The sequence below is a fragment of the Sceloporus occidentalis genome, unplaced genomic scaffold, assembly GCF_023333645.1.
Source record: "Sceloporus occidentalis isolate IW3139 unplaced genomic scaffold, rSceOcc1.0.p SCAF_149, whole genome shotgun sequence".
NCBI lineage: Eukaryota > Metazoa > Chordata > Lepidosauria > Squamata > Phrynosomatidae > Sceloporus > Sceloporus occidentalis.
In genome coordinates, this window is record NW_028317129.1 from 470,788 (window position 1) to 493,077 (window position 22,290).

Consider the following 22,290-nt stretch of genomic DNA (forward strand, 5'->3'; position numbering starts at 1 on the left):
TGGGATGTCCAACAAGCTCATATAGGTGTGATTGTCAGGTGTATCATTTTAACTATACTTTTCTCCCATGGTCAGGTGTATACATACTGTTGGTCAGATGTGCATCTAATATTAATCACACAAATAGTTCACCTACCCATGTTCTTTGGGAAGATAACACTCACAATCTGAAAGCCTCTCAAAAATCAGACCATTGCACCACATTGTCAGTCCCTTATGTGAGACACAAACACTGAAACATTTATGCCACAAAAGGCATCAGACGGCCTTATGCAAAAATTGCAAATGCGTCTGCATTTGGAGCAATTCTCTGACTTCGTGGTTCTGATGTCAGCTCATGCTAGAACTGTGCCTTGGTTTCTGTAGTCCAGCTAGGAAAGATGAAGGAAGAAAAAAAAAAAAAAAAGTGGGTATTCACCCTTAAAATGTACACTTATATGAGCTTACCTTTAAGCAAATACGTTGAGCATAAAGGCACACCAAAATGTGGTAATTGCTAATGCCGGCCCTGTTAGTGTGCCTATGTTAGAACCACTGGTGCATAGATTCATAAGAGTCCCTCTATGCATTTGCTCTACTTTTCAACCCCTTAGCAGAGCGGATGAGCAGGATACTCATTTCTGGCGGTCTAATGAAACCCTGCATCTGCATGCATAGAAAGTGGACTGGGTGCCTTTAGCAGTAAAATGGAAGTGGACTGTGAGCTGTACCACCTTTAGATTTAAGTCATGAATTCATATCAATGTTCTTCAAAGTACTTTTATATGCGCTCATGTTTGGTGAAGATGTTTGGGGCAGTAATTTAGGTTCTTGGAACAAGTCCCAATAGTCAGTCTACACAACTGCTTAAACATAAAAAAAAAAAAAAAACACCGGTGACTGGTGACACACGGTCATTGGTATTTGTTTTAAATTTATGTTTAAGGAGTTAAAGTGAAACCAGCAGCATCTTATTTTGATATTTATATTTGTACTATTTATTATTTTGTGCATCACTTTTTGTTTATTTGTTCAATAGCCTACACAACTGCACAAAAATTATGGAATTATAAGTATAATGATACAATTGATTGATGTCATTTATATAGTGCAGTGGGTAGCTTGGATTTATTTTAATAAATATGTACAAGTTATGTTTGAGGAGAAGAAGAACAAAAAAAAACAAAAACGCAGACATATTTTCACTTTGTTAGAATAATTGTGCTTGTCATATGGTTAACTTCTATGAATATTTTTCAGAACAGTAACGATTCAATTGAACTCACCAGATGACTTTATTCCACAGCTTGATCCATATGAAACAATTTTAAGCAAAGATACTTTTTACCAATTGTGAAGATAGGGATTCGTGCCAGAAATCTTTCAATCTAAACTGGTGAAAACCCTCTTCACCAACAATTGTTAGTATCATAACTTTGCCGTGGTATATTCATGTGAGCATTGTTATAGGACACTATACTTTGGGCGCTAAATGGGTTAAATACAGGTTCATGGTAAATTTTCCCTGAACGCTTCTGTGCTCGTCAAACTCCTGCCATAATGGTCAACAACCGGACCAGGATTCTTTGGAGACCAACACACACATTAGCGCAGAACAAACTTTGCTGTAATTACAAGTATATATAAAAATATATAATAAAAATCACGCAAAGAAAATCCACTAATTAAAATATTTATTCTTGCACCTAGAAAAACAAGCAACCCACCAAATTAACAGAGAAATCCCTTAAATATACCCCTATTAAAATTTCTTTGTATTTATACAATTTCTACAGAAACGTACAGTGTATCAAAATCTGCATAAATCAAACTTTTAAAAAAAATGGAGTAGAAATGCATAGTGATGTTATTTTACAAAGAAAAGCGTGAGATTTGTTTCAGACAGTAGGAAAACATTACATACAGCATGAGCTTCACAACGTGTCCATGATTCATGAGATGGACAGTTCCGATATACACATTTTAATTCACAGATAGTTTTTTGTTGTGGTTTTAATTGCACAAAATACCCATTTTCTTTGAAACCTACACAAACGTCGCACACGATGTGCCTTCTTTCTCACAAGAATGCATAGCGCATGATACAGAGACCTACTACAATGGAGTGGAGTTCATTTTCGGACGCACAAGTACCCATGCTTTGTAGTTCTTATCCATGTCCCCATAATTGCTATCGTTTCTTCATACAGTACGGACGAGATGGAGTGGAATGCATTCCCATGCTAGGACATCCCTAGGGTAACTACAAAAGCTTAGCTGCCCCATGGCACTTGGCAGCTATTATCTTTATTGGCCTTCTCAGAACGTTGCAGTCTTTGGTTTTGTCCATTTAGTTATGACTTGGTGAAAGTATTGCTTTTGTTTGTTGTCTTATTTTTTTTTTTTTTTTAATCCATTCATCTTCTTTGGAGATGGTTGATGCTTGTTAGAATATATACTTTCCTCCCTTTCTATTAATGAAATGGGAGATTAATCCCATATGTTTCAAGATTTTCTAGGCTTCTTTTGGAAAGGAATAATTATAGAAATAGCATTTATAGTTTAGAAATGGAGTGAATCAACTGGAGTCTAGAACATCAGCCACACACATTTGCTTAGTTGGCTAATGACCTTAATGAAGTAGTTTACATGGCACCAAAACATATATGCATAGAACGTGTGTGAGAACCAAAAAATCCTCATTCCCCCCTAAGAACAGTATATATGGGGGGGGGCATATCAAAAGTATTAAGAAAAAGCAAAATGGCTATTTGTTAATCATCTACATAGTACCGTTTTCCCATTCATAGTATGGTATTACCAAAGGATAATTATATTAAAATCATGAATTTCATCAATACACCTGGTGCAGCATGTCAGAACACGCACATTAGGGTCCGACTGTATCAGGCTCGATAATAATCATTTCGTTTTCGGTAGCTCTCCAGAGAACCCTCAGGAACGACATCACACTTTACAATGGTAAAAACAAACATTCTCGACAAACTTTGGAATAAAACGCCTAGTAAATAATTATTAAGACAATTGAATTTTGTTTTAATCGACCATTTGGTTCCGGGATATCCATACGTTTTTTTTGCTTTTTTAGCTCTATATCCTAGACGTTAAGGATAGTAAGTATTTTGTAATAGTGTGCCATTACATACAAATTGTGAATGTATATATAAACAGGGCAATGACCCAATTGATCAGATCACCTACCGACACACAATATTTTAATAACCTCAAGTTTATTCTCTAAATTATTATTAGTTCATTATTATTAACTAATAAACTGTGATTATTGCATTATTAACTCAACTGTACGGTCATTAATTGACAAACTGTCATTGGCGTGCTACACTAGGAATCAGCTACAAAGCAAATCTTATTTTCCCTTCTTGTATCTGGAATGTGACAAAGTGGCGTACTTGAACCATTTCAAATCACGTGGTATATAATCATATAATTATTATTTATATTCCTTATTAGCAGCTGTGTTCCGGGATAGACTGCATGGATGCATAAAGTGATTATTCCTGGCCTTTTTCCTCTACCACTGTCTCGCGAAAACACGTGCAGAATTTGGTTCTATGACCTCGTGATTAGGCCAACCGGTAATACTACTAGTAGCATTTTTTACTAAACAAATATCTTCTTCATACACAAGAAATGGAGGTCTAAAATTCTGTTTTTCTGTGATGTATTAGGAATAGTAGTAAAAGCAGAGGCCTCTTTACCCGGGCAGCTTCCCAGCTGTAACACCCCGGCCTCACGTTGGAGCACTCGTATGTGATGTCATATCCAAGTGGTGCGTCATAAAGTTGCACAGCACCTTTTAATGCATCCTATGGAGGTTGTGCCAGCTTGGCAATGTCCTTCTCAGTACAAATGGGCCGCTAGGGGAAATCGGAGAGCTCTCTTGAAAACGGCCCATTGAGCAGCAGCACACAGGAGGGTCTAATCAGCCAAGGGGGTGATCTGCCTTCTGGTTATGTGGCAGGCGGACTGCCGCCCCTCCGGGACTGCTGCCCTAGGCCAGAATACATCACTGGGTAAAAGAAGTTTTGTAATCTATGGCTGATTTTTCTTACATAAGTAATATGATTAAGTTAACCAAAAACTGGCGAAAGACACACTTTCTCGACCTGCTCTCCCAATCAGACAGTGAAGTACCAACGCTACGTGATTAGATTTGGCATGATTATAATAGGCATGACTAAGGATTAAGTCTGCGTAACTGAAACACAATACCTCTAAATTCAGCATGACCCAAGTGAATGTGCACAGCGGCACCACTTTAACTGAGAGCACGTCCATGGGCAAGATATCTTCGATACAAATATTTGGATAGTGATGATAGGAGGAACTACGGAAGCTAAAGATTATAAAATGTCAGGCTTAAAAAAAAAAAGGTGATGTCACTTCTTTATGTCGGACACCTTGATCTTGTAGATGGTAGAATGACTTCTGTCAGACAGAAGAAGCATGGTTCATAAATGTCCATTGTACAAACCAGAAGAAAAGATATGTTCCACAATGCGTTGCAAACTGACTTAACTACCACCAGTCGTCGTGCTGAGCATGAAGTATTATCCACTCCAAACCAGTTCTTCTGTCCTTCAAATCCACTCTCCGCATCTAGATATCTGGACCATCACAGGGTCATTCTGTTTCTCCTTCAGCTTTACCCTATTACAAATGCTCTTCATATACCATCTAATATACAAGCAACAAAGGAGGCACTAAGATTTTTGTTTTCTGATTTTCCCATTTAAAACAGCAGCACAGGCAAAGGCCACCAGAGCAGAAGAAAGACATCGTGGCAGTGCTTTGAGGAAACAGAAAGAAATACGTGAATCTTAAATGAAGATCTAGACAATCATCAAGGAATATGAATGTCTGGCTACCCCAAATCATTTTCAAGTGTGAGTTATAACTACCTTCCATCCCCTGAGTTAATAATCCCCCCAACAAAAAAAAAAAAAAAAGTCTTTAGCTTTGTTCCTACAAACAGAGCCAGAAGCACTTTTACTAACATTATCTTTGAACAAGATGATGTAAACATCTAAAAAAGGTTTAAGGTAAAAGCAGTCTTGTAAACATTAACTGCAGGATGACACTACATCAATCTCATAGGTCTCCGGTATCCCAGTGAATGGAGAAGGACGAGGGCTGTACAAAGTTTGCAGCAGGTTTGAGGCTGCCTTGAGCGGCGCGGACGTCAATGTCAGTTCTATACACTAAGGATGTTATTCATTTCCCATTTTTGTGTCGTTTTGCTGGAGTCACAGTCTGACATGAACACTTGGTGAAGAACCTCAGAACGGTCCAAGCATTTCCCAGTTGGAATGTAGATGAACCTGTGCATGTTCTGAAAGAAGAGAGGAGAGAGCATCACTGGTTACGCTCACGTGATATTTAAAAGAACACCACAATTATTAATGCAATAAATATGGAATGTAATAAAGACAGAACTTATACAGTCCATTTCCAAGTATTTAAGGGCATTACATGCGCCCCCCCCCCTTTCCCAGCGTGACAGCCCAACCCGCCGAGTATCGGACCCGCTGGGGTTACTGTGCGAATCAGGGATAACTAGGGCTGCGTGTTGATAGGGACAAAAACTAACAAAAAAAGCAACCTCCTCCCTCTATGTTAAAAAAAAAAAAATCAGGACCAGACACCAGATTTATCTTATCACATCGTGTTGTCACTTGGGCTCAGTCTACTGAACAGCATACTGTAAAAGCGTGAAAATTCTGCGTCACCAGAAATAACCCAGGCATCAGCTAGCAAGAATAAACATTTAAATTTCCTTTTAAATACATATCGATTTAATGTCTTTTGAGAAGACACATAGGCTTATATACCTTTATACATAAAATCAGATCTTATTTAGCAGGTAGTTTATTCACAGCGAATTGGTACGTGTCACTGGCGTCTGTGCCATATAGGCAGGTTCATTGAGGCAAGTATCTCCTAATTCACTAATATGAAACGAATCTAACAGAATATCTTTGAAGAAAATCGACAGGCTTGCTGGGTTCTAGCCAAAGTTATATTGCACTTCTGACACTTCAGCCCTTTGCAACGTATGCGATTATTACCTATTATTTATTTGAACCTTATGTAAAATTGCCTTCAGTAATGGCACATTTATCATTTTACACTTCATCTACAAATGTTAAGAACGTACGCCGTCTTTTGACGAATTCCGCGTTTTTTGAACAATCAGATATGCCAAGTGCTGGATAAATGCCAACGGTGAATTAAACCAACCTTGAAGTATTGCCATTCCTTGTATTCATTTAAATTACAGTGAGTAATCATAACTTTGGAGCCATCGGGCCCTTTTGTTAGACACTGGTCATACTGCATTAGCTGATTTGCTTCATTAATTCTGAAAAGCTGAAAAAAAAAAAATAAAATAGAAACATACATAGTTATTCATTATGGTGTCCATCAATGTCACCAGATCCCACCCCGGAGACGACGGGTTACTCAGCATCATGAGTGTTGTAGTCCAGATCTCATTCGGAGTTCACAAGCAGCGGGAATTATGTTACTTTTCAAACGCACCGTTTTACTTTTAATGAAATCGAATCTCATTTGACATTTACCCGCACAACTTCCCAATTTTATCAAATCATTCTGGAAGATCAGATGTAATCTGCACGCTGCATTTTGCTATCGATACCCACTGATCCAGTTTATAAGAGCAGTATGCCTTACGGAGTTGAATATCCAAGCATGAATGTTATTTCCTAGGACCGCTTCCTTGTTTGGCACAGTAGTAAACGCTTTCAGAAAGTCTAAACATCTTCAAAGATCTGTTCCTGATAAAAACTTGTGTATTGGTATGTTTGATAGAGTAATCATATATATATATATACACATATATATATACTCACACACACACACATATATATACTATATACACACACACACACACCAAATTGATCATTAGCATCTGTTTGGTATAGTTGTTTAATCATACAACTAATTATATGCCTACAGAACCCCTGACTTTGTGCAAGTGTACCTAGAAGAAGGGTGATCTAAATCAAATCAATATTTAATGTGATTTTGTTCCCTCACTTTGCATTTTGTTAAATGATAAAAATAAACGCTCAACGATATTTTTGAAAACTTTGAAAATGGCCCTAATTACCATCAGCCCTGTTGGACACTTTCACTAGTTGCTATGGTGATAATAGCACTTTGCGCCATTAAAAACAAAGCTCTAGCGAGCGCTTCATGTTTCTCAAGGAACCCAGAAAAGACTGTGTGTGTTATTTTAATGACTGTTGTGTAATTCTATGCAATATGGTTCATCTCGTAGCATTCTATACGAGATTCATTTCTGTAAATAGGGCTCGTCTCGTAGGTCTAATGTTTGTAGCTAAGGGAGTGTATGAGCTCCCATGTGAATTTGGCAAGCGAGCAGATCCGGTTCTGGTTGCGCAGGCTGCCTTCTGGCACACACAGGGTGTGTAGGGCACAGCTGTGGCTTCGGCATGACTTGCAAAACACACCCTGCCATTCGGCTGCTTGTGAAATCCACGATGAAAGAGTGTTTTGTAACACGAAGAAAACACACGCAGCACTTCCAATACCCTCACACAAATTAGGCCGCTCGGTGGTCTCAGAGAACATTTCCTACACCGCTGGATCAGAAACACGGAACCTTTGCACATTAATTGTCTTTTACATTCACTTCTGCGCACGCTGTTCCTTTGCAGTGACATATGTATAGATTTCTGGATGCCTTTTGGTGTGCAGGGCCACCGCTTATGTAGGCGCTTCATAAATAACTGTGTATGGCAAATGGAACACTACCCCAACCCTTTCATCTAACATTTTACGTTTCGTACTCCCCAACCCTATTTGTCCTCCGACCATGATCACAGAACAGAGTCAGGGATTCTAACAACAGGGCCGACTCTAAATGAAATGCATATAACATCATAATAACAACCTCTTTCTTTATGGCTTTATGAATACATCCTCGCACATACCTGATTTCCACCCATCCTGTGACAAGGTCCTAGTTCCACCAGGCCTCCATTCGTATGCCCCATGCTGTCTATACAGTAGCCGGACTCCAAACCTCTTATCTGACAAAAAGAAAACAGACGTCATAATGATGCCCACGGACCCTTCAGAAACAGCGGTGCGCGCCGTTATCGATAGCTAGATAGAGGAAGAGGCACAGACTCTGGATGGCTAACAAAGCAACAGATGGGAACCAAACGTTGGATTGATTTGGACAGCTTGGTGTCAGCAGCTAATGGCTCTCTGTTCTGCCGCCGTTGTGGCTGAATAGACTGCGTGCGCCAGAACCTGCTCCAGTTTACTGAATGGATATAGCTGTGCCGAGGCAGCTGGCATAGAGAACGTGATCCACATAAACTAAACGGCATTCAAAAAACAAGACGCAACTGTTCTGCATGCAGGGTTTGGTATCATATAGCAATGCTATGGCATGCAAATCAACGCGGAGTGCTTACTTACAACGTAAAGCAACAGGGGCTAAGCTAGATGGCCCATTTTAAGGACGCCTGTCAGGTTCAAACTTGCTCACAATTATTGAAACGTCATCTGTCATAAAGACATCTAGAAGAGCAGTCGTCCTGCCTCTGCTGGTAGGAACCTCGACAGTCTTAAAGCTCGGAGCTCGGTTTCAGACATCACTGGCAAACCCTCAATGTTTTAGCTTACTTTGTAGACTTGCTTTACTATCTCTCTAACTAAAGTTTGATTAATGCAATAAAATAATTCACAGTACTAAAGATCCTCAATGTACTGCATGAACCATCTATATTCTTGTTTGTATAGATTTGTTTCCTTATTGGCACATCTTGATTCCCATGTTAAAGGGTGTATTGGTTCCATTAGACTCTCTTTTACCTCTCCCCATTCCACATTTTTCGGTGGCAGTGGATAATGGGATGGGATGTCATATGCGATTTCCTCCATGAACCACTTAAAGCTTTTGCAGTTGTGATCCTCCCGGAACTTCTTCAGCTCACTAATATCTCCGTAGGCCAGGGCTTTTGTTTCTGGACGACTGGCATAGAAATAATCTTTATATTCATCCCACCAAACTTCCACAACCCTTACATAGTTCTGGAATACAAAAAAAGAGAAAGATCAAACACCATTCCCTTAGGTGAACCTGTAGACTTCTTGTAGCCAAGCTGCTACTCAGCGCGACACGACTGGGGTCTGTACAACTTTCAACAGACATTTATTATTTTGGCAAAGAAAAAAAAAAACTTTGCCTTTTCTCACCCTGATCTCCTTGAATGCTGTCCACGCAGTGATCAGGAAGCAGGGCTCTGTAGACCTGCTTTCATGATCACACCTTTTTAAGTAGGCACAGGGAGTCATCAGAGACTGAAGCAAGTCTGCACAGACCCCGCAGGGTCTCTAAATTACTAACACAAACTTTCCCTCTGTGTCCCTGTTGACACTTGATGTACAAAATCATGTATTTTTTTACCTGGAGACAGATAACTTACCAGTATCTGGCATAAACATGGATCAAACAGACTTTATATACAGAAATATTGTAATTGCGCTGACATCTTATGACAAGAAAGCCAGCGGAAAAAGCAAGGCTTTTTATCAGGAACAAGCGGATTTGTGTGGATTATCTTGTTCAATTTTCCTGCCACAACCTGTCCGGTTCCTGAAAATGGTTGTTGCTGCGTAAAACAAATAAGAAAACGCATGCCGCAGAAACTAGAATCCACGGCGATGTAAATCTATCATGAAGGACTTGCAATATCATGTGCTTCGGTGTCATAACAAATGGATGTTTGCCATCGATCACCGACCCCATAAAAAAAAATAAGTAGTTCAGCAAGGAATACCCAGATACAGAAGAGAAGACACAGCCAGGGGGGGGGGTCAAACCACTTCATGGCTCTGACGGCAGATTATCTGTTTTATTTGCTAGCCTCAACTGCATTTGAGACAAGAACACACGCTGCATTGTATGTTGCTCCTGTAAAAATACTGGGTAGTGCTATTATTATGTTACTTATTTCGTGCAAAATGCTCAGGTCTACTAAGGAACATCCTCACGATGAGTAGTAAATCTAGATTTCCCTGTGATTCTGCCATTGATCAGCCACATACCTCAGATGATTACTTTCCAAGAGTGTTTCATTCCACAGAAGTACACAATTTTATATCATTTATATATATATAGATATATATATAAAATTTATTTTTATTTTTTAATATCACGTTACTGCCCCTGGTTCTGAGGAGGTTTCTTTTTGCTCACTTTTAGCGTTGGTGATGATCCCACGTAGACAGGTGGAGGGTTTCCTTGCCATCCATGCAACCGATAGATATGGCCGATACGCGAGCAAGGTGTGAACAACAATTTTCCCCCACACTGCCAGATCTGGAAGAGGAGAAGAAAAAGAAAGCATGCCCAATGTTATATAAATCAATATAGGCCTGTAGATTTCTATTTCCTGGTGCTTTCTGGACTGAACGCTAGCATGATACGTGACATTTTGTTAAAAAGACACAAAATAAATGAAATTTTGGCCACTAGTTGATTCTACTGCTTAGCAAGAGAGGGAGATCTTCAGATTTTCCCAACTGGCCGAGGATCAAACACTCCCTACAAAACTGGTACCGTGGGGAAGCTTAAAGTGGAAAATCTTTAGTAGTTTAATATAGGACAAGTGTCAGGAACTAATTTATTTTCTACATATAATTAAGTGCCAGTAAATGGGTTTTCCGGTTAGTTGGACATTTCGTCCGTCAACATTTTCTATTACGAGGGAGCAACCCAAGGGAGCATCTCCTTCAAGCATGCCTGTATATTGCATAGGTAACGTGGGGAGGTTACTTCATTCTTCTCATCGAGGTAATCATGCATTATGAAGGGTCATTATAGTCCTTTCAACATGAGAATCAGAATGCATAGTGAATGCAGAGAGCGGAAATATTCAGACTACAACACAGGAACCGAGCAGAATAGCCTATAATAATAATAATGATAAGGCAAACAATACTAAATATAAGAAAGAATAGTCCAGAAATAGGTTTTACGTCGGTTTCACTATAAAAGTCTCACTTATGATACGGCAAATACAATTTTACCTTATTCATTTTCCAAATAAATCCAAACATAAAATTTTTTGTCTTTTTTTTTTTTATTATTTCTTTTTATCTTAGACATCAGGAAAATTGCTTCAATAGTGCCGATTTGCCCGTTTTACCACGAGATGAAAAATACGATTTATCTGCTCTCAGATTATGTATCTGACAGCGCTTGGGTTTCTTAGCGTCCCTTCAATTTGACCGATCAACAAAATAACAGAAATTGTCACGGTGTCAACAGGCAACATATTAAATTGTACCAGTTCCCACACTAGTTGCTCACCTCGGTGGACCCCAACGTCTAACGGTAAATGTTAAAGTGCTTTCGACCAGCCTGAATACCAGCAAAGCCCTAATTTATCAGGGTATAGCGATATTGTTAATAGATGGCATTTAGGTGTCAGGTTGAACTAGCCCCCAACAGGGATCGACGCGGACGGATTAATGTTCTTCATTCAGCCATATTTGACCTCCTGGGTCTATTGGCTCAACTTGGCCCAAAGCACCAATATATTGGATTTAAATAATACACACAGACAAATATATAAAGATGTTAATGAAATGAGCAGGTGGAATCTCAACGTAGGGTATTATTTTCATGTGAAGCAAGCACAAATCAGGCATCTTTCACGCGTCAATGCGAAGGGGGTCCATATATGAGCTTTTCACTGCCCTATCACAGGGTTCAGTGTCTGGCGAGATACACATTCAGAGGTTTCGAGTTCACGTTAAACAGTGAAACACTTTGACTGTTTGCATACTCGAGGCTGCCTTTGTTAAGTAATTAAAATCTAGTGTTCTAGATTTTGTAGTTGCTTTAAATTAAACTTGCACACAAGTAATTAAATTGTCTTTTAATGACACCCTGCACTCGGCGGTAGATCCAATTACAAGAGCAATTAATGAAAAGTATCTTTGTTAAAAGAAAGAGCATGACACGTATACAAAATATACAGGTAAGAGGGGAAAAAAAACTAAATCTAGGATAAATAAAGGTTGTTTGCGCCCCCCCCCCCCCGAGACTTATACATGCTTTAACAGTGCACGACTCTGTATATGTAAAACATACAATTTAGTTATTTGTTCCCCAAATCTGCCCGCTATGGACACCCCATGCTCTTTCTTCTACATTACCTTGTAGGAAATTTCGAAGTTCTCTCCACCCCAGATCTGAAGCCCTGGATCGTAAAGACCCAGCTCAAAGAAGTACTCTCTTTCAATGGCAAATAAACCTCCAGCCATTGCAGGCGACCTACAAGAATCAACAATAGACAATAAGCTACTGGTCACGAGGCACATCGAAAACAGCAGAGTCAACATCCACCAAACGCCAAGTGTCTACCCGGAGGTTTCTACGCTAAGGGAAGCTATCCATGGCCATATTAACAGCTTGGTCTACAGGAGATTGCTGACCTCTGTGTAAAATATCTGAGGAAGTAGAGCCATAAGATGAGAAAAGTAGAAGTTATATGAACCGTTCTTATTCCCTCAATTAATGTTCTACCAAGCCGGGACAGCACATTCTTAAAGGGACTGCAAAATATACGCTTCTCATACATATACATAACAGACAAAACTATTATTCTGCACGCCATACTAATCAATGAACATACAGAGCCGAGTAATACAGGTTTTACTTAATGCTGCCGGAACCGGTTAAGCCGTTTGCTAACTAAAAAAAACAGGGTTTGCTCTGTGAAATGTTGGGTTAATACCCTAGTAAAATACTCACATCATTTCGATAATACATATAACTACCTAACGGTGTCATATGTAGTATGCGGTGACAAGAAACATGTTCAATTCATGTTACAGGACTGGGGAATGAGTTCATGGAAATCAAAATGAAAATGATTTCAAATAAATTAAAAACACAGAAAAAATAGCCAGAACCACAGCCGGAAATGTACAGATTTTTAACAGTTTGTGTCAGAGAGTGTTGTGACTTTCGTATTATCGTTTGCCATTTCTATCATAGTAGTAGCAATAGCTCTTCTACTAAGAAATCAGATTACGCTCTACTTTTCCGATGATTAAGACCCGAAGTAGCTCCAGATCAAACTCAATGGGTGATGTGTAAAAAAAAAAAAAAAAGGGGGGGGGGGATTCTGGTACAAGTTGTCTTATCACCATAGCAACAGAGGGGACATTTCACTGGCTGCTATGGTGACAAGGCCACTTTTGTGTATCATTACTCAATTTACTATAGGGGCCACAACATAAAGTTATTATAAAGAGTATTTTAAAAAATCTATCCTGTTTTCTTAACAAAACCACAAATAACTCATAATAGGAGAAAAGCACAAGCTTACAGTAACCCTCACGCAGAAGAATAAAAATGGTGTCAAGAGGCCAAGAATTAGCGTATGCATGAGGATCGGTGGGGGCCGATACCATGTGTATCTGGGAGAAATCGAACCAACTAATGAAGGTCGTACTTTCCTCTTGATAAAAACTTGGCTCTGAATAGAAAATGCATTAAAATGGCAAATTATTGGGCAGGTTTATTAAGAGGTGAAAGCTCAAGTGTCCTTCTAAGTCTCTGACTCACTGCAAAGGATGATTTTCCTCCCCACTGTTTCTCGGCCTATACACTTTAATACTTGTTATCATTTTGAATTGTTTAGATACGCGTTATTAATAAAATTATTAAAGGGTATAATTATACAGATGCAATGGCCGGTAAGCTCTACTATGGGCAGCTAGTGCCACTATGCAGACATTTAGCAGAAAAGATACTTGAGAATGAGATGTGATAGTAATGACAAAGAGGACAACAATATTTTAGAAGGGCAATTCACTGCAGACACTGCTACATGAGAACGAAAAAGTTCTGGTCCCACCCAGTCAAAACATCCCAATATATAGGATTTTTGTATAATTAAGTGTATGCAAACTAATTGCATGCGGCCTATATCCAATTCTCATAGACCCCAGTATGATTCTCCTTCGTTCCGATCCACGCCACATGCAGCAGTCAAAGCAGACAGAACATGGCTGGACAATAAAGCTGTACAGGAGGCTGAGCGGGACAGCACAAGAGAGAGTGAAAGAAGCGCAGAAGACATGCTGTAATTAAGTATACGAGTACGTCACATAGAGAAAACCAAACCCGTAAGTGGATTAGTGATTACCGATATGGCTCGGTTTTTGTTGTTCTGAGCTCCTTCTCTTTCTTGGTCAAGGGTACCCGTTTCCAAAGCATGCTCCAATCCCACGCTCCTCTAGCATACCCATCTTCATCACCTCCCCCTTGGGGTAATAAGTTATAATTGTTGCCATCTATGACATCTATCAGAGGGACAGTGCATGTGGTTCTGCGGAGTTGTGGTGATGCAGGATGAAGGGGTCGGCATGGAGGACACACACATACGAACAGGGACGTAGACAGATAAGGGGACAAGAAATAAAACAAAAAAAAATGTTTAGACAAAAACAGGGAATGGAATGATAAACCACATTCTTTACCAATAAGGTTCGGTTTTATGTTGTCTTTTGGCCTTTTCCTTGTCGCCTAATGGAATGCGTTTCCACAACAAGCTCCAGTCCCAGGCCCCACGAGCAAAGCCATCTTCATCACCACCTTGCTGTGGTTCAATGGTATAAACATTGCCATCAATGTAATCTATTAGAGGAACAGTACAAGCAGTTCTGCCAGGTTTCCAGGAGGGAAAGAATAAGATATCATTTAACAAAAAAATAAAAAAGGAAAGTAATTAGGCAATGCACAATATAAAATATTTAGCAAGTTGAATAAATAGTGTTAAAAAATAATCAATCCCAGTTTGGTGCCAGAGTGGGGGGTCATCTAACTCCTGTGTAAGCCCAGATGTGTCATTCCTTTATTATTACCTCTTACATTACAAAGCCTCATACACGTTACAAGCACTGAAAAAAAGATCTAATGTGATCTACTCAAACATCGGATAATTCAAACGGCCTACATCAATGTCATTACATTTTCGATTCTTTTCTCTTTCCTCAAATACAATGGTCAAGAACCATTGCCTGATCTTTACGAACGTGAGCCAGTGTTACATGCTGCTGAAATCGCACAGACTAGATTAACCCCACCAAATAAATACGTTTTGGCTATCTTAGACTTTGCTTGTTTATACCAAGGGATGCTTGCGTGTCTAGGAATATCTCCGAAATACAATAATGTTTTTACAAACGCATGCACTACTAAATCAGCAATCAATATTCTTCAGCACAACTCTTTACCTGTCTTTGGCAATGGGCGCGATTAAAGGTGGATACCAGTTTATTCCCACTTCACAGTGTGCGTCCAGGTAAACTAATACCTACAAAAAAAGTGTGAAGATCAGTTGCGTTACGGATTCCTCTTAAGATGCAGCAGCTATGCGTAGTGTCTAGATGCAGTTGTAATTTCATTACAATATTCCCACAGTTATAGCTGATGTTGCTCAAACGACCAATATCAGCTTCACTACATCAGGCCTTGACAATCCCTGCTGCCAGGTCACCAAGATGACTTGGAATTGCTAGGGTTTGCTTCTAGGGTTTCACATACATAGCCAATTCGTGTGTCCAGAAGCCGACTATTCATATGAACTTGCCACAGGGGTCACTTAACATGATAGCATGGCTGGTCCTGGCACCCGCATCTAAAAAAGTGTGTTCCGGCACAGCATTAAATTGTTTTGTTGACATATATTCTGGTCTGTTTAAGGCCACGGTTTGCAATGTCTAGATTTCTCACCTGACCGAGTTTGGCCTTCTGAGCTCCAATGCTTCTAGCTTGAATCAGCCCTTCCCTACGTTCATTTCGAAAGAGCTTTACAAGGCCGTTCCACTGCTTGATGTATTCTTCCAGCCTTCCTTTCAAATGCTCTGCGAAAAATACAAGACGTAAGCCAACAGAATGTTATCAGACATGTCTCAGACGGACTGTCTTGAAAGCTCGCACATCCTTTTGTTATGGCTAAATAGCAGCAGCCTCCATTGATTCAGCCACATGGATGGCACCATAAACACTGTGTTTCGGAAAGGAGCATAGTCACGCCATTTGCACCATAAGTGGATCAAAAGAAAGATAAATGTCCCTTTCACAAGAGCTGGCCTGATTTACATAATCCTCTCATGATGGTCCCATAGCAAAGGGCAGCTCTGCTCATTGCATACAAAATGTGGCTTAATATTGTTTTTTGTGGTGTACCAAATGGAGGAACGCCCTATGGGGTAGATGTGCAGAAGGCTTCCTCTGGGTGAAAACTACTATCCAGTATGTAAAAATGTGTTAGAAAAATCCTGATAGGCTGTAACCATGGCTCCTAAAATATCACTGAATCGACATTGCCTTTTTGGCTTACATTGATCTGTAGCCCTCTTTTATTTGTTGTTATATATAGCGCTGTCATATTTCGCAGCTCTATTAAACGGAACCTTTGTACCTTATGTACTGGTCTGTATGTTTGCCAATTTGAGTTGGTCAGACCCCAAAAGGGGCATAAAGTGGTCTATATACATTTGCTCAACATAAGTAAAAGCAAGAATATGGATTTATCCCTACCTGGCTCCTAAAATATCTACTCTGATTCCTAACTTCTACACACACAGGTCCTGCCCAGAGTATGTGTACACATATAATACAGGAGACATGACCGCCTAAACTCTTGTATACATTTAAACAAACATGTACACGTATAAAATGACAAGAAGACAGCTGTAGGCACCCATGCTTACCTTTGTTACTGAAGTCATCAATCATGACAATCTCGGCAAGGTACTTTCTAGGAGTCCTTTTAATGACGCTGTGGATGGTTCTCATGAGCGTAGACCAGCCTTCGTTATGGAACACAATGATCACACTGGAAGTCAGCAAATTCTCATCATAATGCCAGTACTTGCACCTGGAAAGCACAATAAATGGTCAGCCTGGTCTGTAGTCTGAATATGAATTATCCCCATCTTAGCAATACATTATCCATTATAGCAGTTATAATATCCAGCCACATTCACATAATTAGCAGTTCAGAATCTTCACTTCGAATGTAAACGTGTGGACAGTTACTCAACACGGACACCTCATCCATAAATGATCTGTGTTCCAGATATACTTCTGTGTGTGTCCTCTCCATGCAAGGCTCCAGATAAGCGTTAGAATGGCAGGCTGGAAGGATCTCTTCCCAAAAGGCTGCAATCCATTCAACTAGAGATATACAGCACCGTGCTGGGGTCTTTGGCAGTTTTTCCCATTGATACATTTGCAGGTTTATTTTACGGAAGTCTCCGAGTCTCTGATGAAGTTGTGTACATCACATAATATGTTGGATAAATTATCCCCTACGGACAACATTGGCGCATTATAAGTGAAGAGTAACTAAATCTACATATAGCTTGTGCTTTGGGAAAAAAAGGCAGATCTGAGAGATCTAAGTTATGCCACCATCAAGTTTAAAGCAAAGACATTATATCTAGTTATCTATCCATTATTAACCTCAAATTAATCTGGAGTTTAGCAACATGACGTGCAAGCTACATACATAGTGAATGGACTGGGAATCTTATGGCATTTCATACGTCTCAGCGTCCAGTTCAATTCTGCCAAAAAAGGAATTTATTTCTGCAATGCTTTGTTAATAACCTTTTTTTTTGGTGAACAGAGTCCAAAATACATCACTGTAAAATCCATATAGGAACTATTAAATATATACAGAGAAACGCAGAAGGACATTTTATACAGCATGCTTGTAACAATAATACAGCATAACAAAAGCAACGTATACAAAGTATAAAGAAAAGACAAGCAAAGCGAAGTCAGACACAGATCGCTGCGATGACAAACTCCAGGAAACGTCTGCTCTTCGTTGTACGTGTGAGCTGAATGAAGGAGACAGACAGCGACAAATGTTTGATTCTTACAGCAGCCATAAAACCCTCCTCTTGAAAATCAATCTTGCGGAAAAGCCTGGTATTTGGAAGCATCTGCAAGCAATTTATTAGAACGTTTTTCCCTCAATGGCTCTCCGGCTAGATTTTTGGGTGCGATATAATTTTAATGCGCACAATGAGTCAATCCTGTAATAAAACCGAATACCGCTACGCTGCAAGAGCGCGTACCTGGGCAGAAAATCACCATGTTCCTATTTTATTTAGTAAGAAAACCCCTCCTTATTGTATTTCCTATTATTGCACCAAACGATAGATCTTGTACTAATCGAAACAGACTCAATTGTATTTCCCAAATGTCTGGGATCTGTTTTCTGAGCTATTATTCTGTTAATTCTCTGTCACTGGCAATTTTGGGAAAAAGTAATAAAGGAAGAAATGCACCTGAAACACATAAGCATTTTACCAAAGACAGAGAAACCGAATATAAATCACAGGCATCACGTACAGCTTTTTTAAAGTTTAATTTTTAGCTAAATGCATAATTTAGCACTTTGAGAGCCAGGGGAGGGAGTTAAACACTACTTTGGAATTGGAGAATAAGTGTTTGTCTCAATTTAAATTTATCCGGAAAAAAAAAAAAAGTTAAAATAGAGGTTTCTGTTCTGTTTGTGAATTGGTAAACAGAATTTATTGGCGATGTTTTTGCTTCCCTTTTTCTTCCGTTGCAGGGGGAACTATACGATGCAAGAGAACGTGCAGGGTGGAAATGATAAAGGATGTGCTTATCTTGGTGAAAGCATTTCTGCACTCTCGACGTGCGACACAAACATAGAAAATTGCATGTCCCATGCTCGACCGCACCATGTATTACATAAACATAAAATTAACCCCGGATTACATCCAAAATGTGAAAATTCTGAATACCGGGTCAGCGTTATTATATTGTGTAATGAATGCAGATTGAGTAATAAAACCAGGGTTATTCTTCCTGCATTTCAGCTTAATGTGTGCAGCTGTTCTTGCAGCCAGGCTCGGTTAACGTGTTTATAACAAGTGCTATTAATCTTACTATAGGAATGCACATTCTAGCATTTGGGCTGCTTTGTTTTATTGTAAAGGACTGACGCCTATCAGTTCATTGTGGGCCGATGGTGGGGCTCAAGCCTGCCGAGCTGGTGCTTGTTTCAGTACCTACACAGATTGTAAGCCAGATTGTAAGAGTATCGTTGCAAACAAAGATAGTTTGCTATTTTTTCACGTAGCGATATTTAATAGTAGTTATGCTACTTTTTGCAACAGATACTACATACATACGCCTTACATAGTACAGTAATAAACTAATATAAATATAGGGTGGGGGTTCCTCTGCAAGCAAACTTCCACATGGTTTCATACAATTATGAAGTTAATTAAAATAGTTTGAATATCTTGCCATCTAGTGGCCATCTTTTTAATGACAATTTAAGAGGGTTTCTCACAATGTACCAAAGTCGTTTTACAGAGTAAATTTTGGATGATGCACATTTCATATGGATGAACCTAAGCATAACACACACCCAATACATATGACCAAAAGTACAAATGTATGTAGACAGGGGGGTTGACTCCGTGGTTTGGACATCCCATTCCAAAAACATGGAGTCAACCCCCCCTTTGCGGTCATTAAAACCTCCACTCTTCTGGGAAGGCTTTCCACAAGACTTTGGGAGTGTTTCTGTGAAATTTTTGCCCATTCATCCAAAAGAGCATTTGTGAGGTCAGACACTGATGTTGGATGAGAAGTCCGGACTCGCAATCTCTGTTCCCAAAGGTGTTTGATGGGGTGAGGTCAGGGGGCTCTGTGCCTGTTCTTCCACACCAAACTCATCCAACCATGTCTTTATGGACCTTGCTTTGTGCACTTGGGCACAGTTATGCTGGAACAGGACAATGCCTTCCCCAAACTAGTGCCACAAATTTGGAATTTGTCTAAAATATCTTTGTATGCTTTAGCATTGACATAACTCTTCACTGGAACTAAGAGGTCTACACGAAAACAGTCCCAGACAATTATCCCTCCTCCACCAAACTTTACAGTGGGGACTATGCATTACAATAGGTAGCATTTTTCTGGCATCTTCCAAATCCAGATTCATCCATCAGACTTCCATATAGCGACACGTGATTCTTTACTCCAGAGAACACGTTTCCACTGCTCCGGAGTCCGGTGGCGGAGTGCTTTACACCACTCCAGTCAAAGCCTATATTGCATATGGTGGTCTTCGGTTTGTGTGCAGCTGCTTGGCCATAGAAACCCATTTCATACGCTTGATTTTACATACCAAGCAATGGGTGTGACTGAAACACCTAAAAACAATAAATTATGAAGGGTGTCCACATACTTTTGGTCATATAATATATATTGATGTATATTCACTTAAGGTAGAGATGCCAGGAGAGATGTGGTTTCTAACAATCTCACTTCATTATTCATTGTGAAGGGCCAACACCGGCAAATTTCTCCAGCAAGAAGGGCTAAGCTGGCCCTGTATAATGCATGACTTAATATGTAAAGAGCCGTATATGCATTATACTTTGTCAGCCAAGTTCTTCCTGCACCAGAAGTTCACCAGGTTGGACCTTCATAAAGAGTTGAAACACAGCTCTCAATATAGTGAATACATCCCATTGAGACCCCTTAATCTGTCGATAATTTTTACGCTGCAAACTCTCCCCAGAATGTCTCTATCATTATGGACATGGGGTCATCAGAACTGCACATAATACTCTAAGCGAGGCCTCGACCATCTGTAAAGTGGCATAAAACTGAATAATAACGGCATAGTGAATGAACCAGATGATAAGGCTGCCCAAGCAGTCCCTTTAATGTCAGTTGAAGTTAGCTTGAAAGGCTTGTCAGTCCACACCTTTCTGATAAAACACAGCTTATCCGGCTTCACCAGGAAGCAGAGGTCATAATTTCAAGAGCCTCAAACCTCAGTTCTGGGAACACAAATAAAGGCAATGCGAAAGAGACTCTCCTTTAACCCTTGGACTTCCGAAGCACCGGTCTGCTTAGTTTGGCACTATAGAAAATTTTTCTCCCAGTTAACACAATGTAGCTGTAAAACTAAACTGCTATTTAAAACATCTGTCCCAGGCCGAGAACGATCACTGGCAGGTGTATGCCTGTAAGCCGTAACAGGTCACACAAATACTAATGTGTTATTCTTACATCTCAAAAAGCTAGATAGCATTTAAAAAATTGTTAGTACAAGCAGACAGCTGGTTTACGCATTTGTGATTTATCGGGGAGTATTTATTGATTTGTCGGGGGAAAGGTTTGCCTTAAAATGCAGAGCACATTGCCGGATCCGCGTCTTCACTAGCCGCAAGAACAAAACCCGGAAATCACACAATTTCAGCTTTAACTCCAGGCCACCGGAGTGCGTGTGCTGGTCATGCAAGCTCCTAGGCAAGAGTGAGTAGCTGGCAATGTTCACAGTTAGCAAACCGGCTCCAAGATAACACCGAAATTGCCACAAACATCCAATTTACTTGCATATTTTCTCTTTTTGGATTTTCCATGTACTCTGCTGGGGCTTCTAATTTAAGCCATCATCACAAAAATAAAATAATAAGGAAAACATCTAAAATAGTGTGAAGTCTCTCCATAATAACAGGGTATAGTAAATGTACATCTACCAGCAAACTCCTTCCATTAAAGACAACGTCTATCATGTGTTGTTGCAATATTAGTGTCTTTTGTTTGACCTGAAAAACCGAGAGAGCTCATACCTAATCGTGGTGATTAAACATAATACACGGAGAGACAGCCAAATCATCTTATTCGTGACCTACATTAATGTAATGCTACTTGAATGAATAAGCCCTTCTCTCCCCGACGGAGCCGCACGCCATAAATTCTGTTAGAATGCTGTAGAGCAGATCTCACGTTACTGATTTTGTGTAATTGTAGCCTGATGACTAGGGACTTCCTGGGACAATAGCCAATGCAACCTGGCTGGCATCGTAGTGGTGTCACTGTAAATCTAGTCCTTATCAAACTGCAGCTAATCTCATACTCTATCCAAGCTATATATGAGACTAACCATGCCACACATTTACAATACTTCTAACTAGCCTGGGTTTCGTGAGAGAGTCCCGAGTTGGAAGCAGACTCACTGTCTTCTATTACAGCTCAAGAAAACCTTAATTACTGACATTATCATCAATCCATATGTTAGAACAGCTAGTGTGCTACCCTACATGACCTCCCAGTCCATATAGCTTGGCTTCTGTACATCCTAAAACTTGGCATGTGTGTTCAAACTCATTCCATTT

General features: G+C 39.8%; 1 protein-coding gene across 5 annotated transcripts in view; it reads right to left on the reverse strand.

The window, feature by feature from the left end:
• Positions 1–5,215: 5,215 nt before the first annotated feature.
• The window catches only part of LOC149280686 (N-acetylgalactosaminyltransferase 7-like), a 57,038-nt gene continuing 39,963 nt past the window's right edge, over positions 5,216–22,290 (reverse strand). For 3 of the 5 annotated variants that reach the window (XM_089500177.1, XM_089500179.1, XM_089500174.1), the window contains 10 exons: positions 16,819–16,985; positions 15,836–15,966; positions 15,337–15,416; positions 14,247–14,429; positions 12,247–12,364; positions 10,280–10,402; positions 8,893–9,111; positions 8,001–8,099; positions 6,262–6,390; positions 5,216–5,353 (listed from right to left, as the gene is read on the reverse strand). In XM_089500177.1, coding sequence (XP_089356303.1) covers positions 5,216–5,353; positions 6,262–6,390; positions 8,001–8,099; positions 8,893–9,111; positions 10,280–10,402; positions 12,247–12,364; positions 14,247–14,429; positions 15,337–15,416; positions 15,836–15,966; positions 16,819–16,985 — 1,387 coding nt within the window. Of the gene's footprint in view, positions 5,354–6,261; positions 6,391–8,000; positions 8,100–8,892; positions 9,112–10,279; positions 10,403–12,246; positions 12,365–14,246; positions 14,430–14,580; positions 14,764–15,336; positions 15,417–15,835; positions 15,967–16,818; positions 16,986–22,290 lie in introns of all 5 variants that reach the window. The other 2 variants (XM_089500178.1, XM_089500176.1) reach the window with 1 other exon arrangement.